The 15,922-nt window shown below is 33.2% G+C and overlaps 1 protein-coding gene across 1 annotated transcript in view; it reads right to left on the bottom strand.

Moving 5' to 3' along the window:
* AGPS (alkylglycerone phosphate synthase) overlaps positions 1–15,922 on the bottom strand; it is a gene marked incomplete at its 3' end in the record, with an annotated part of 134,566 nt that overhangs the window by 34,163 nt on the left and 84,481 nt on the right. The window contains exons 12-14 of the mRNA XM_080690333.1: positions 12,306–12,357; positions 6,388–6,464; positions 4,335–4,447 (exon numbers count right to left, since the gene is read on the bottom strand). Coding sequence (XP_080546459.1) covers positions 4,335–4,447; positions 6,388–6,464; positions 12,306–12,357 — 242 coding nt within the window. The remainder of the gene's footprint in view (positions 1–4,334; positions 4,448–6,387; positions 6,465–12,305; positions 12,358–15,922) is intronic.

The following is a 15,922-nucleotide window of genomic DNA, read 5'->3' on the forward strand; positions in this document are numbered from 1 at the left end:
TTCATGCTAAAGTAGAAACATGTAGCCAGTGTGACAGCACGTGCCTGCAGTCCCATTACTCTTAAGAGGCTGACAGGAGGATCTCAGGATGGAGGCCAGCCTTAACTTGGTAATAACATTTCAAAGTAAAAAGGGCAAAGGGTGCTCAGAGGCAGAATATTCTGAGTTCAACCCCCAATATAAAAAAATTAAAATTAAAATTAAGTAGTAATATCCATTCTTTACTTTTTGCTCTTCCATAAAACATAAAACATCAATTCACAAGATTGTTAGTTTTTGTTTGTTTGTTTATTTGTTTTTTGCAGGTCTGCGGATGGAACCCAGGAGCATTCTACCTCTCAGATACACTCCCTGCCCTATTTTTTTTTTTTTATTCTTTATTTTGTAACAGGGTCGCAATAAGTTGCAGAGGGCCTCACTAAGTAGCTGAGACTGTCCACAAACCTCCATCCTCCTGTCTCAGCCTCCTAAATGCTGGGATTACAAGCATGTACCACCACGCCCTGCTAGGTTTAGATTTAAAACTGTCTTATGAGGAAGGACTGGGAAATCTAGTGAAGGAGAAATGAGAGACAATCATTCTATGTAAAATGGCCATCTGGTGAACCTAATCTCTCATGCTGAATTATGTTAAAAAACTTAAACATTTTAAAAATAATGATAATGTATTAAGTTGTAGGGTAAATGTCAAAATACTGACAGCTAATGTTAATTTGCTCAGCTCTTAGAAGTAAAAGAAACATAAACAAAGTATAATATAAACATAAACATAACAATAAACAATCAAAACATAAACAATCAAAGTATAATTATTCAATATTTGGCTATTACAGTCTGTTGGGCCATGTATGTTCAATGAAAGGTATTTGTGTTATAGTTGGGTGTGGAAGGCAAGGAAGAAATGACTAAAACAACTCATAAAAATGTTCTAAATTGTTGGAAGTACTTCATTAAAAACAATTTAAATTAAATGAGGTAATGGGAAGATAGGATAAAACAAAAGAAATAGAAAATAGATTAATAAAGCCTTGATTAAAAATTAAGCACATAGCTAAATTAACATTTTTTAAAAATTAGCAGGAACTTGGTGGTGCCTTTTCCACACTTTTATGCAGAATGAGAAATGACTAAGGATTCAAGGCTAGTGGAGTGACACCTTAAATAAGAAAAATATCCCTAAGTCTTAAATAATTAGAAAAAAATTAGTGCCTACAGAACACTAGTGGGAAAAAAAGACCTCTGCAATAAATTAAAAGAAGATATTTTTAAGTACCAAGAAATCAAAAGAGCCCTAAATCATCTCTCTAAAGACAATCTGGGTTACTCAAAACACAAGACTTTGCATCTAAATGAAGCAGGCCAGGATGAAAATTAATTATAACATAACTAAAGAGAAACCAATAATAATTTAAAAAAATGAGAACCCAATCTGGGCCAAAGTTTCTAACATTCTATCTCTGCTTTAAATTGCTATCTCATTTGCTATAATCTATTTTTAATGGATGAATTTGATACAAGTTTTGTTTAAAGTAAGCAAAATTGCTGGAATTACACCAGCTGTTCTGGGGCCTTTGTATCAATGTTTGAACAGTTGGATTCCATATCTTTAAAAGATTCACTCTTATTTTTTAGTTATAAATGAATGGTGTTACATAAAAGAAACAAAATTCTTACTGCTGATATGACAATTGGTGGCTTTAAATTAAACAAAATTGATAAAATGGTCTGATAAAGATAAAAATACACTGCCTTACAGGTATAGCATAGTTAACTAGGCATAGATGAAATAGAAAAATAAAGATATTAGTAATTTAGAACTCAGTTTCATTAATTAATTCAGCAAATATTTAATCAAGCAACTAGTGTGTTCCAGACATTGGCAGTGCCCAAGAATTAAGTATACCCTACAAAAATTATATGCAAGGTAGAAAATAATAGTTTTGTATCATCAACTTATAGTAATTCAAGAGAGAAAAAAACAGGGCGTGGTGGAACACACTTGCAACCTAGTACTTGGGAGGCTGAGACATGAGAATTGCAGGTTTGCAGTCAGCCTTAGCTGCTTAGTGAGGCCCTCTGCAACTTAGTGAGACCTTGTTTCAAAATAAAGAATAAAAAATAGGGCTGGGGAAAAAAAAAGAGAAGTAGGAAAGAAAATAAGTTGAGAAAATAAGGAATCAGTAAGAGGAAGAGAGGAAAGGGTTTCCTCTGATAACAGGATAATAAAAAAAAAAAGTTTCTCTCAGCTGGGTGTGGTGGCACACACTTGTAATCCCCACGCTTGGGAGGCAGAGACAGGAGGATCGCGCAGGTTCATAGCAAGGCTCACTGGCTTAGGAGACCCTGTTTCAAAAAAAAAAAAAAAAAAAATTAGGGCTGGGGCTGGGCGTAGTGGCACACGCTTGTAATCCCCTCGCTTGGGAGGCAGAGACAGGAGGATCGCGCAGGTTAGTAGTCAGCCTTGCTGGCTTAATAGACCCTGTTTCCAAATAAATAAAAAAATATAAAATAGGTCTGGGAGTGTAGCCCAGAAGTAGAAGGGCTTCCAGGAACCACAGTACCACCAACCACCAAAAAAAAAAAAAAAAAAAAAAAATAGGGCTGGGGGTGTACCTCAGAGGTAGAATGCCCCTGGGTTCAATACTCAGTACTGAGAAAAAAAAAAAAAAAACGAACAGAAAATACATTACTAACTAGTAATAAACTGCTAGTACTCTGAATTATAGGATTATAATTACTGATCCTACAAAGTGAACTCTGTGTGTGTGTGTGTGTGTGTGTGTGTGTGTGTGCACGCGTGCCCCCGTTTGGAAGTGAAGACTATAGTAAAACTCAGCAAATTTAACCCAGTAACAATGTTTCAAACCTTACAGTAAAATCTCCTCTTCTATTTCCTTACAAATCCTGAAAAAATTTGAGGTCCAAATCAAATTTAAATATATAAGGAAAAAATGTTTTAAATTTTCAGCCTCTACTAATTAAAGGTGGAGTAGATGTAAAATATTTTAGTCTAAATCTCTTTATTTCTAACTAGTACCATATGTTTTAAGAAAAAGCATAGCCTTAAAACTAAAAGCTCAATACACACACAGGGCTAAGTTCCTTCTGAGAAGAAAATTATTCACATTTTAAAAATTCAAGCAAGTGAGATGGCTTGAAATCCAAGGCACTGGGTCACTAAATGAATCTTTATAAAAAAATTTACTTTTGACTAATTTAGTTAAAACAGGAATTCCCAAAAAACGGTATTGTTGGAAATGAAAAGGTGAAAGATTAGTGAACTTTATTTTTTACTAATGAAAATTTTCTTAAGATAAATTTAATTTCTTAAAAGAAATTAAAATTTCAACTCCAGGTTAAGACAAAAGTAAGTGTGAAATTAATTTTTAATACTTAAAAACAGTATAAAATAAACTAAAAATTACAAAATTAGTTCCTTTTCTATTCTCCTTTTCTACTTTTCTATTCTAAGAACACTGTATTTTAAGACTAAATTCAGACAATTCTAGAATGGGCTAAATTTATACATGATAAAAATAGATAAAAGTGGCACACACACAAACCACGTAACTCCAAATAAGTGTTCATTTGTTTTCTCTTCGAAAAAGCAAAAATTTAGAAGTAAATATTTATTTTAGCCCAGAAACAAGCAAACAGAAAGGTAAAGACTAACATCCAGAAAACTGTTAGTTTAGTATTTAAAAAGGAAAAGAAAAAAAGTAGTTCTGACTGATAAATGGCATTTCCACTAGAGCTCTCATCAATCAGTCTTATAATCCATCAGGCTGGCAGACAGAAACCACCCTATCATTATTCAGTTGGTTATAGATGTGAAATGTTTTCTGTTTCTTTATACCAGCACACAAAAAAAAGTGACAGGGGGTGGAGTATATGTAATTCATCAAATGGCACAGATTAAACACAATTTTATTTTAAGAATATACTAATAGCGTGCTTTACACATACACTATTATCACTAAGAAATAATATGAAAATAAATTATTTTCCTATTTTGCTCTAGCACAACGAATAACAAGTATCAAAACTGGCATTAATGCAGAGTCTAAAACAACCAAAATATTTAGTATACGGCATATACAATTAGATACGCAAGAGCAATCAATCTAACATCCTACAAATTTTGAAAGTAAACCAAGAGTATTTTAAATTTACTGTCATCAGTTACCACAAATTTAATACTAAAGTAAAATTAATAACTGCCTGGAAACATTTAGTCCACATGGAAACATTAATACCTGGTAGTTTACTAATTGCTTGGAGGTATTAGAATTTTAGCTTAATTTTCCCTTGGTGTTAGAAACTTAAAAGCATACCCAAATTTTGCAGCAATGTCATACACTTGTTTTTCATGTTGAAGAACCTTCTCACGGTCCCCCTCAAACAGTAACGTGGCTACACTTAGCTGATTTGGATTGAATCCTTTAAACTACAAAAAATAATAATGAAAAGTTATTATAACATAAATTTTACCTTGTAAAATTGTAAATCAAAATACATTTTGCACTTTCCCTTCTGATCTGGGCTTAACTATACTAACTTCTTAATAACTTTAATATGGAATCAAATTAAAGCCACAAAATATAAAGTAGCTAGATATAGGGGGAAAATCCCAATCATATCCCTATATACAAACAATAATTTTTTATTAAATAGTATATTCAAAAGAGATCTTGTATGTAAAATTAAAATACATGACTAATCTTAAAAAGAAACATATAACTTCATTAGGAAAACATGTTTAAAAAGGTAAGAAAGATATATGTTCATGATTACATAAACTACATACTATAAACCTGTTAATACTTGACCAAATTAATAACTACTTTCTTTAAATTCTAAAAAAAAACAATGAACTTTTAAAGATGATAAATAGCCTCTAAATTTTTCTAGAATAATTAACAGGTAGGTAATGGTGATAAAAGGAAAAGTCTTAGTAACAAGAGAAAAACTGGAATAGTCAGATCCATTTAATTTATCAGGAACAAAAAATTCTCTTAAAAGAATCAGATATATTGCAATAGAGTCTACTCTACTGAAGAACTATTTAAGAGGTCTTAGGCATGGCAAACCAGTGAAAAAGCAGCAGGGATTAGTTAATGATGCTCAGACAACGGCTTAGCAACTAGAGGAGCAGAAGGTGAAAATTCAGATATTTATCTCACATCATAAAATTGAAATAAATTCAAATAAAAAATTTGTTTTACATTCTCATTTATCAGGAGGTGTGTGTGTGTGTATGAGAGACAGAGAGAGACAGACAGAGAGAGAGAGAGAGAGACAGACAGACAGACAGACAGACACAGAGACAGACAGACAGACAGACAGACAGACAGACAGACAGACTGACACACAGACACAGACACAGACACAAGCAAGCAAAGAGCCCTAATCATAGCTGGGCAGGGGGGAGGTAGAGGTCTAAGCTTAAAAGCAATTATATAGTCACAAGAAGAGCCTGAAAAAATTTGAAACTTAAGCATCAAAAAGAAACACTTTTATTAAAAAGAAAGTCACTCGAGTGGAAGTAATTATTTAAAAAAATAACACAGGACATCTAGTAATTCCATTATTCAAAGGGTACATATCAAAGAACAAAGAAAAAAAAATTTTAAACCTGCCACATTGGCTAAATAATCATATCCAACTAATTCACAAAAAAATTACATCTAAAAATATAGAAATGGAGCTGGGCGTGGTGGCGCACGATTATAACCCCTGAGCTCTGGAGGCTGAGACAGGAGGATCGCACAGGTTCGAAGCCAGCCTCAGCTACTAAGTGAGGCTCTCAGCAACTTAGTGAGACCCTGTTTCCAAATGAAATATAAAATAGGTCTGGGAGGATAGCCTGGAGTAGAAAGCCCCTGGGTTCCACTCCCAGTACCACAAAAAAAAAAAAAAAAAAAAAAAAGAAATGTCCAGTCTCATTGGAGTTTCAAGAAATATCAACTAAAATAAATTATATTTTCCCCCCCAATAAGTTGAAAACAACAACAAAAACCTATAGGCACTATTTAACAGGCAACAACAAAAATACGGCACACATATAATGCTGGTAGTAGTATAAGGTGGTGTAACCTTTAAGGAAAGCAATTCAGTAAATATTAAAAAAAAACTATACTCTTAAAAATGTAAGTAAGACTGTTCAATGTAGTATTATGTTTACAAAGCTCAAAACTTTTTAGAAAAAGAAAATTTCTGAAATTGGATGATTGAATAAAATATTTATTTCAACACAAAAAAGTAGTTATAAAATGTTCACAGCAACATGGAAAGACAACCTTTTAATAGGTGCGCATGAGTAGAAGGTGGAAAATAAAACTAATAGGCTAAGCATTTAAAATTGTAGCATTTTATAGAAATGCTTACCTTTGTAATATAAAACTTTTTTAAACCATCCAAAAATGATGTAAAAATAGAAGAAACCTGAGGTTTAAGAGCATGACCTAAGGAAAAAAATTATACACTAAATTAACGACAAATTCTGTGTTCTTAGAAGACCAAAAGGCTACTTCAACTAAGTGTCCTAACAGAATATGAAAGCACAAAGATCTTCATCACAAATGACTTTTTTTTTTTACAAAACCCATTCTCTGTTAAGTCAAATTACTAGATGTAATTAATACTGTATAATTCAGGTTATCGTTCACTGGTATAGTTAATACACATAAAATGACTTCGTTAATTTTTATTTCATTACGAACACCCAAAGGTGACCAGTTTTACTTTTTTTTTTACAAAAACCATTCAGAAGTATAACCAAAAGTGGAGTCAATACAAAGTTTAAGGTTATTTCTTAATTAATTCTTAACTCATCCAGAATTCTTAGCATAAAACCAGCAACTGCTTTCTTAATCACACCCGGAGAGTTAAAATTACCAAAATAACATAAATGGTGTCATGGAGTCTGTTAAATTAACATCTTTGCCTGCGGTTTAAGCTTAATTGAGTGAAAACCTTTTACTGTTTTCTCAAAGTAGCAACTTCTCAACTCTCTTGACTGCTACATTTAAGAGTCATGCATCTGGCCTTTTGCTATATGCCCAATTCAGAAATGATGTAGCCTACCATTTATATAAAAAAAATTATAAAGAATTTCAAAGTCCTTAGTAAATGTAAAATTATCTCCAAAATAAGTTTATCATTTTAAAAAAGGATTTAAGGCTTGGGGATTTTGTTTACTTATTTTTAAAGGATGGGACCTTCTTTAAAATAAGTAAAAAGTAAACTTCCTTCTAAAAGAACTATCACTAGTACTATTCTACTGTTTTAAATTTGGGCTTGGTGTGGTGCCGCACACTTGTAATCCCAGTATTTGGGAGGCTGAGACGGGAGGATACAGGGTTCAGAGATAGCCTCATCTACTTAGAAAGGCACTTTGAAACTCTGGGAGACCTTATTTCAATAGAGAATAAAATATCGGGGCTGAAGGTGTAGCTTGGAGGTAGAATGTCCGTTGGTTCAACCCCCAGCATCACATACACACACACAAAAAATTTGAAATGTGAATTTATAATACTTATTTACTACATTTCTGTTGATTATAATAAAAAACAGTGTTACATAAAAGACCAAGTAACCTAGTCTTAATCAGACTAAGAAAAGACCAAGTCTTAATTAGAGGTTAAAAGTTAGATATTTCATGTTATAACTGAGTCACTAAAACAAAACAAAAAAACCATATAAACAAAATGAACTACAGAGAGATCTACCTAGCAATCTTTTTGAGTTTCTGCATCAAAAGCAAGAGATTCGTTTAGTAACTCTCTCTCTTTTATTGAATTGTATTGGAGATGCTTTACAAGCACAAGCAGTGCTTTAAATGATAAAATTTTTGAGCCTGGCGTGGTGGCAAATGCTTGTAAATCCCAGCATTTGGGAGGCAGAGACAGGAGGATCGCAGTTCCCAACAGCCTCAAGTACTTAGTGAGGCCCTTTGCAATTCAGTGAGAACTTGTTTCAAAATGAAAAATAGGGCTGAGGGTGTAGCTCAGAGGTAGAATGCCCCTGGGTTACATCTCCAGTACCACAAACACACAAAAAAAGATAAAATTTCTGGCATGTATTAGTGAGAAATAACATATCATCAAAATATTCACTTCCTGTATACCAAATGAAATTTTACATAAACAACAATCAAAATAAATATATAAAAAGGTGATGAATATGTGTGGTATGTCCTTGCAAAAATGGAAATTATCCTCTATTTGAAAGTCTAAATCCATTTATCTTTAATACGATGCATGAGGACTCTAAATGTTACTACTCCAATATGAAATAATCCTTAAGAGTAAATATTCACCTTAACCCACTGACATGATGTGCATAATTTTCATTATATTAGGGGCAATTATTCATATATATCCTCAGTACTGAGTTGATAGCTTTAAAGAATAATTATTATGAAAGTGACACTGACTTTTAAATCAAGCATTAGTATGAACTAGATGATAGTTTTTTATCTTTTAACTTTCTCAATATAATGACTATCAAATTAATTATATTCTAAATATATTTCAACTAGTATGTCTTATCTCTTATAGTAAACCAGTTTCCAAATTTACTAGCTAGACAGTTTGATTAGTAAATTTTATGTTCCTACAATGTTAATTAATTAGTTAATTAAAAGGAACTTTCCACTGACATTATGTATATATGTGAGAATACCAATGCCAATCTCAGTATCATGTGTGGGGAGGGAGCTTGGGAAAAGCCCACAAAGTGCTGTGTGCACACATGTCACTGTCAGTATGAACTACATTATGAAGTGAGTGAGAATCTAATGCACTAATAAAAGCATATAAAGAGGAATTATTAACTATGTTTATGTTTCAAAGTGGTTTGTGACTGTAGATTGGGTTTATGAAATCAGTCAAATTGAGTTCAATCTCAGCTCTACCACAGATGATCTGTGGCCTCTGGACAAAATAACCCTGAAATGTTTATAAAATGGGAATCTCATCTTGAAGAACAGTTGTGAGAAGGTACTGAATAAATTATGCTATCGATAATATGTTCAGTACTGTATATATTATCCAGGATTTGTTTCCTCTCTTTGCCAGCTCAATTAGTTCTTTCAACATCTAAATGCCTATTATGATCAGGCATGGTGACACACACCTGAAATCCCAGCTACTCAGGAGGCAGAGGCAAGAAGACTGTAAGTTTAAGGCCAGCTGGACAACTTAGCAAGACCCTATCTCACAATTAAAAAATAAAATATGGCGAGGAATGTAGCTCTGTGGTAGAGTGTCCCTGGGTTAGATCCCCAGTGCTAAAAAAAAATAGTAAATAAATTAAAAAAAAAGAACTGGGGATGCAGTTCAGTGGTGGAACACTTGCCTAGCATGTAGCAAAGCCCTCAGTTTGATCCCTAGCACTACAAAAATAAAACCTAAATAAATAAATGCCTATTATATGATACGTGCAGGAGATGAAAAAAAAAAGACTAAGAAACAGCCTCTAATTTGAGAAACCGTATCTGTAGATAATTTTGATATACTGGCAATAGATAATTTCTATGTAATGTGTTAAGGTTTGTACTGCAGAAAGTGGTGATATTAGAAATGCTAACAGCTAGTAACATAGCTTGTAATACATTAACCAGCATGGTACGAACCCTGACAAATCAGCCATATGACTACTGCAGGGTCTTAGATACCCTTGCTGCACTAAGCATTACTCCTTTTATTGCTTGATCATAAAGCAAGGACAGAATGTATAGAAAGGAAAGGTTTCAATGAATATACTAAGGAATCAACATGACTATAGCCAAACAGGAAGCATGCTCAGATCTGTATTTCAAAGAATCACTTTCATAGATAAATGATGGGCAAAGCAAGAGGAGACACAGTCAAGACTAGAGAGGAAAAATCATAAAACTAGAAGATAGTGTATGAGCATATTTGTAGGCTTAATAACAAAGCTGTGGAACAGGGATGTGAACCAGAGGACCTTTTCTTTAAACTCTCACTTTAAATTGTTAGAGATCCCGATTCCAAATAAAACTGGACAAATTATAGTTAGCTTTACAAAGACTTCTATGTATAACATAATCTACCACAACAATAACATGTAAATAGATGGCATGGTCTTATTAACTGGACACATGTCTCTTTTATGACCTAGATATCTAAATGCAGGCCAAAACACAGAAGAGGCTTGATTTTCATTTACTTTAACTACCTTTAACACATTTATCTACAACTCTTGTTTACTAGCACTCCTGTGGAATGAAATTAATATACTTAAAGAAATAAACAACTGACTTAGAAGAAGTGAAAGGGAATGGGTTAGGGCTAAATGAGTGATATGTGCATGTGTGCCTCTACCATCTTGTGCCCCATTATGATGTATGATTACAATGCACCAATAAAAAATGTTTAATTAAAAATTATAAAAAATTAGTAAAGAAAAAATTAATTTGATAATGTTATAAACCTTTCTTTTTAAAATATTTTTATTGGTACATTGTAGTCATACATCTTAATGGAGTACAAGATGGTAGAGGCATACATGCACACATCACTCAATTAAACCTGACTTTCTTAGTTGATTCTATATAACTATAATCATTCTTCCCCAAATTAAAATCTAAATTACTTTAAACATAACAAACAAAAGCCTGCCTGTGTTAGATTTTAGTATTTATTACTGAGGAATCATGTCCATAATTTCAGGAATTATTATAAGAATATTTAAATTCTATAGACTTAAATCCCAAAGTAAACTTCAGTATATGAAAAATATATGGAAGCAATCAAACTAGAGTTGAAAACATGATTAAAAGATTATGTCAACCGGGCGTGGTGGCACATGCTTGTAATCCCTGCACTTGGGAAGCGGAGACAGGAGGATCACACAAGTTCGAAGCCAGCCGTGCTGGCTTAAGAGACCCTGTTTCCAAAAATAAAAAAAGTATAAAATAGGTCTGGGAGTGTAGCCCGGAGGTAGAAGGGCTTCCAGGAACCCCAGTACCACCAAAAAAAAAAAAAAAAAAAAAGATTATGTCAGACAGTTTAAAAATTTAAACAAAATAGAAACAAAAAGTGCTTTCAGACAGAAGTGCCTACTGAATTCTCCACCTCAACATACCACTGCACATCAAGCACCATATCAAGCAAATCAAAACCCCAAAGTTATCCTCAATTCTTCTCTTTATTTAAACTTCCACATTCAGCTGGCTAAATGATCTTTAAAACACTGTCCTATACTCTCTACCTTCATTGCTGATACCTTACTCAAGGTACTCAAACTTTGTTTATTGCTATACTCTTTTTTTTTTTTTTTTGGCAGTACTGAGGAAGGAACCCAGGGGCACTGTACCTCCGAGCTATACCCCCAGCTCTATTTTTTAGTCTTTTTATTTTTGAAACAGGGTCTCACTGAGTTGCAAAGGGCCTCACTAAGTACCTGAGGATGTTTGCAAACAGCAGTCCTCTGGTCTCAGCTTCCCAAATGCTGGGATTACAAGCGTGCGCCACCATACCTGGCTTTCCTAGTGCTATACTCTTCTAATCTATCCTGACCAATACTGGCAAAATGAGCCTTCCACAGTGTAAATCTGATTAATTTTATTCCCTCCACAAAGAAATTATACTGCTGACAAGATCAAGTCCAAATTTACTTTGCAAAGCTCAACATAACTTATCTAGCTTAATCATAAATGGCAACCTTTACCCTACCCACTATTTAGGGACACAGAACTACTTGGAGTACTCAAACATGACATTAAGGTTTTACCTTTTTTTTTTTTTTTAAGCAATAATGGGGATCTGGACCCAAGGCCTCACATATGCTAGATAAGCACCCTAACACTGAACTATATCCCCAGCCTCTCATTTTATTCTAAGATGAGGTCTGAGGTCTCAACAAGTTGCCTCGGCTGGCCTTGAACCTGAGATCTTCCTGCTTTACTCTCCAGGGAAAACTTCATATTTTTGCTGATACGTGAACAAATGTGCTAGATGAGAAGAAACAATCTCAGACAAATCTCTATTTACTATTGAAGATTCTGCTCAAATATCACTCTCCTTGAAGTCTTTTCTGATACTCCATCCCCATCTTGAGCAAAACCAGTAGAGTCAACTGCCCCTTCAGTTATGGTCCACAGGATCGCATGCAGTCTTCTTTCACAGATCCTCAAACAATGCTACACATTATGTAACTGTCTTCATTAGACTGAGGGCTTCCTGAATGGCAGCAACTATGAAATTCATCATTTTGGTTCTACAAATTTTGGAGGCCACTTAAATGAGCAAATTTTAAAATTATTACTCCTTACTTACCAAACTGAAACTGCTGGTTGTCCATGAGGCGAATAGAAGCAGGAGCACATCTCTATTTCAAAAAGAAACGAATAAGAAAGAAAAGAATGTGATACAAGTTTAAGGTAATAAGAAGCTAGATCAGTAATGGATATTATCTTTTATGTAAGAGATCAAAAACTTGGTTCATAAGATATTTAGTACAAAATAAACTTAATTTTAATACAATTTTATGAAGACAAAACATCAGTAGCATCTATAAAATATTTGGAGAGGAGAAATCTACATATAAAATAGATAAACACATACATATATAAACTATAGGATCTTTAATTTCAACCATGAGATCTGTTTATGGACTAGCAAAGACCTATGAAAACAGACTAAAGAAATACCAAGCCTCAAGCTAGAACTATTTTAGAATAAAGTAGAAATTTATAAAACTAACCACAGTGCCTCAAGAATTATGCCATTTATGACTATCCCATGTTAGGTTCCTACACACTTATTAAAATGAGAAAGATGACAGTAGGAACTGTCATATGACAAAACACTTTAAAAATTATCTGTAATGTCTTCATATACAACTCTAGAAATTATCTTTTTAATCCCTTCTCATAAACCCTTTTAAATAGAAAAACCATCCAGTGTCCAGATTTTTATGTTTTCTCAAATTTACTTGTATAAAATCAATAAAACTCTGAAGGATAAGATAATGTATTCAACAAATAAAAACTGCCCCGGCACGTTGGCGCATGTCTGTAATCCCAGTACTCAGGAGGCTGAGACAGTAGAATCGGAAGTTCCAGGCCAGCCTCTGCAACTTAGAAAGATTCTCAACAATTCAGTGAAACCCTATTTTAAAATTAAAAAAAAAAAGAAAAGAAAATACAGCTGGGTGTGTACCTACAAGGTAGAATGTCCCTGGGTTCAATCCCTAGTATTACACATACACACATATAAAAGAAAGAGAGAAAGAAAGAAAGAAAGAAAGAAAGAAAGAAAGAAAGAAAGAAAGAAAGAAAGAAAGAACTGTACTAGTACTATATTTATTTAGACATGCATTAAAAATCTCAAGGAAAGAGAACAAAGGAAAGTAAATACAGGCTGAGCATCTCTAGGCCAAATTCTTTTTATTTTTATAACTTATTGGTGCACTACAATTTATATCACAGTGAGGTTCTGTGTCTTAAAAACACACATAGCCTGGCATGGTGGCATATACTTGTAATTCTAGTACTTTGGGAGGCTGAGATAGGAGAATAGTGGTTTGCAGCCAGTCTCAGCTACTTAGGCCCTATTTCAAAATAAAGAATAAAAAATAGGGCTGAAGTGTAGCTCAGAGGTAAAATGCCCCTGGGTTCAATCCCCAGTCCCTCCCTCTCCCTCTCCCTCTCCCTCCCTCCCCCCCCCCCCACACACACACAACAAAACATATGCACACAGCTCTTTGTGTATTTCTCTTTGTTCTACCCAGTTCTCCTTTCCTCCTTCCCCACACTAGTGAGATTGCTAACAATACATTCATAAATTACCATAGTATTATTTGAACTATTTCCTTCACCTGTTCTTCTTTCTCTTCTTCCTCTTAGTAACTCTCAACTCTAACCTTCTTCAACTACTCTGCCAATCTCTTTGCATTATTTAAAGTCTTTTATGCTTCCTATTTTCTCTGTACCTTTTTAACAAATGAGAGAAAACATACTTTTTGAACTCTGATTTACCACACAAAGTTTCACATTTTGGAGCTTTCTGGATTTTCTCTATTAGGGATATTCAATTGGTAAAGTCTATGCAAGTATCCCAAAATCTGAAAAACTCCAAAATCTGAAACACTTGTGATCTCAACATTCTGAATAAGGAATATTCATCAACCTCTATTCATAATAATTTTGTTTAATAAAACACTACTGTAGGAATATAAGCAAAATTTCTATTAGCTACAATTTTTCCATAGCATTAAAGTAAGTGAACTGAACCCCAAATAAGACTTTTTATTTCCATATAAACTTTTTTTTTTTTTTTTTGGTGGTACTGAGGTTCCTGGATGCCCTTCTACCTCCGGGCTACACTCCCAGAACTATCTTTACATTTTTATTTGGAAACAGGGTCTCCTAAGCCAGCGCGCACGGCTGGCTTCAAACCTGCGCGATCCTCCTGTCTCTGCCTCCCAAGAGCGGGGATTACAAGCCTGCACCACCACGCCCAGCATCCATATAAACTTTTAACATGGCTAAAGTTCTACTAAGAGGTTGCTTTTAGACTACATAATTTTGATAAATGCCATGAGCTTTTAAAAATTTATCTTCTGAGTAATATTTATCAATAAAACATATTAAACAAATTTCTGAGATTCACCCAATAGAATATACATCTTAATTATAAACTACATTTTTGCTATTATTTACTTCTAATTAAGAAAATCTTTAATCTTTAAAAATATAATACATATTTTATTTCACCCATAAATGGATTAGCTGACTTATTTTGAAGACTATACAATATATTTACTCACTTTTGATAACTGATGAGATAATTGACTTATTAAATAGCGCTGCCAAGTCTAAAGAAACAATATTAGGAAATTTTATACACATTATAATAACCTGTCACCTTATAAAGAATATTATGATTTCCAAGCTGCTTTCATATGTTTGTGTTTTATATAAGAAACCTGTCAAGGTAGTAAATCTGATATTAGTCCCATTTTACAGATAAAAACATAAGAATCAGTGAGGGTAAAATATTTACACAAGAGCAGATGGAAGTAAGACCAAGATATCATGACTGACAAATAGGCACTATTTCAAGTATACACTATTTCAAGCCTCCCCCAAATCACTTATATAACACATATACACAGAACTTCAGATTCACATTTGAAACAAAACCACATTAAAACTATCTTATTAGCTATTTTGTGGTCTTAGTAGAAATATAATAGATTAAGAAACAAAAAATTACAACCTGAGCAATTTCAAATCTTGGCATAAAAGTATTTTGTATTTCAATTAATGCTTCTAAAATATTAATAGAAAATGAATTTTCTTCACATTTATAAATATGGAATGTTTAAAATAAGAGGACTACACTGATTTCTAATAAAACATATGAAGTCTGATTAGAGCAAATTTTCATTTTTCATAAAGTAAGAGGAATATACACAGAGCATATTTATGTTTTGGCTTAAATGCACCAATAAAATATAAAAGAATTCAAAATCATTCTTTTATTTAAAATGTTTTTGAGTAGTTGGTTTACAAATATTTAAACAATAAAGGAATGAAAATATTTTAAATTCTTACCAACAACTTATAAAGTCCATGTCCTACTGACAATGAGATTCGGACACAGATATGCATATATCAGGAAATGAGAGGAAACTATACTATACTTAGAATGGTACATTTCTATTGGTAATATTTATTTATTTATCTCTGAGCTACACCACCAGTCATATTTTATTATTTATTTTGAAATAGGATCTTGCTAAGTTGTTGATGGCCTTACTAAAGTGCTGAAGCTGGCCTCAAATCTGCAATTTTACTGTCTCAGCTTTCCAAGTACTAGGGTTACAAGTGTACAAACCACATCATTGTTCCTTAATATCTAAAGCAAAAGAAACTTTGCAGACCTAG

The sequence above is a fragment of the Muscardinus avellanarius genome (genome assembly GCF_963383645.1).
Source record: "Muscardinus avellanarius genome assembly, chromosome: 2".
Lineage (NCBI taxonomy): Eukaryota > Metazoa > Chordata > Mammalia > Rodentia > Gliridae > Muscardinus > Muscardinus avellanarius.